Here is a 1564-nt window from a genome sequence, read left to right as displayed (position 1 = left end):
CTGACGTGCGGCCCTCACTACAACTGCTGCTCCCCCTACTGGAAGATGTGCATCAAGGACTCGGACTGCTGTGACGAGTATCACGTGTGCCGGCCGGCGGACGGCTTCATCTACGACCGATGCCTCTACCCGAGCGCGGCCAGCCCGACTGCGGCCCCTTCGTTCTTCTTTCCCCTCCTCGCCACCACCACAACCACCACCACAACCACCACCACCACCACCGGACCCACTCGCTCCTGGACGCTATTCGCAGCAGCTGTAGTAACGGCAGGGGTGGTGACGGTAGTGGCAGAGGCTGCATCCGGTTCCCAGCTCGTGTGGGCGGGGCTTGTTCTGTGGGCGGGACTTGCGCTGTGGGCGGGGCTGGCGTTGTGGGCGGGGCTTCTCACCTGTCTGGGTGACGTCAGGTGATGCCGGGGGCGTGGTTTCTGAGACGCGTCTGTTGTCACTGAACCTGCCTTGACCTCCCCACCTCATGAGGAAAACCTGTGCTAAAATACATCCACGATCAGCTCAGTATTTCGTCATTTCTATGTGTGGGACATACAGCCACGAACGATCAGCTCAGAATTATGTCCTCTCTATGTGTGGGACATACATCCACAATCAGCTCAGAATTCCGACATTTCTATGTGTGGGACAGTTTTTAGTTCAGAATTATGTCCTTTCTTTGTGTGGGACGTATAGTTACGTCTGATCAGAATTTCATCATTTCTTTGTAGGACATACAGCCACAACCGATCAGCTCAGAATTATGTCCTTTCTTCGTGTGGGACATACAGCCACGAACGATCAGCTCAGAATTATGTCCCTTTTTTATAGTCACGACCGATCAGCTCAGACATATAGTCACGATCGATCAGCTCAGACATATAGTCACGACCGATCAGCTCAGACATATAGCCAAGATCGATCAGCTCAGACATATAGCCAAGATCGATCAGCTCATAATTATGTCCTTTCTTTATAGTCACGACCGATCAGCTCAGACATATAGTCACGACCGATCAGCTCAGACATATAGTCACGACCGATCAGCTCAGACATATATAGTCACGACCGATCAGCTCAGACATATAGCCAAGATCGATCAGCTCAGACATATAGCCAAGATCGATCAGCTCATAATTATGTCCTTTCTTTATAGTCACGACCGATCAGCTCAGACATATAGTCACGACCGATCAGCTCAGACATATAGTCACGACCGATCAGCTCAGACATATATAGTCACGACCGATCAGCTCAGACATATAGCCAAGATCGATCAGCTCAGACATATAGCCAAAATCGACCGGCTCATAATTATGTCCTTTCTTTATAGTCACGATCAATCAGCTCAGACATATACCCAAGATCGATCAGCTCAGACATATAGCCAAGATCGATCAGCTCATAATATGTCCTTTCTTTATAGTCACGATCAATCAGCTCAGACATATAGCCAAGATCGATCAGCTCAGAAGTTCGTCATTTCTTTGTGGGACATATAGCCACGATCGATAAGCAGATCATTACGTCATTCCTCTGTGTGCGGGAGGCTATATCATATGACGTCACCCTT

General features: G+C 49.4%; 1 protein-coding gene across 1 annotated transcript in view; it reads left to right on the top strand.

Moving 5' to 3' along the window:
- Positions 1–45: 45 nt before the first annotated feature.
- LOC118478465 (low-density lipoprotein receptor-related protein 8-like) overlaps positions 46–1564 on the top strand; it is a 69686-nt gene continuing 68167 nt past the window's right edge. The window contains exon 1 of the mRNA XM_035972110.1: positions 46–161. Within this exon, the coding sequence (XP_035828003.1) occupies positions 46–161 (116 nt within the window). The remainder of the gene's footprint in view (positions 162–1564) is intronic.

Source organism: Aplysia californica, unplaced genomic scaffold, assembly GCF_000002075.1.
Source record: "Aplysia californica isolate F4 #8 unplaced genomic scaffold, AplCal3.0 scaffold00580, whole genome shotgun sequence".
NCBI lineage: Eukaryota > Metazoa > Mollusca > Gastropoda > Aplysiida > Aplysiidae > Aplysia > Aplysia californica.
The sequence above is the reverse complement of the archived record's forward strand: the minus strand, read 5'-3'. Positions and strand labels throughout refer to the sequence as shown.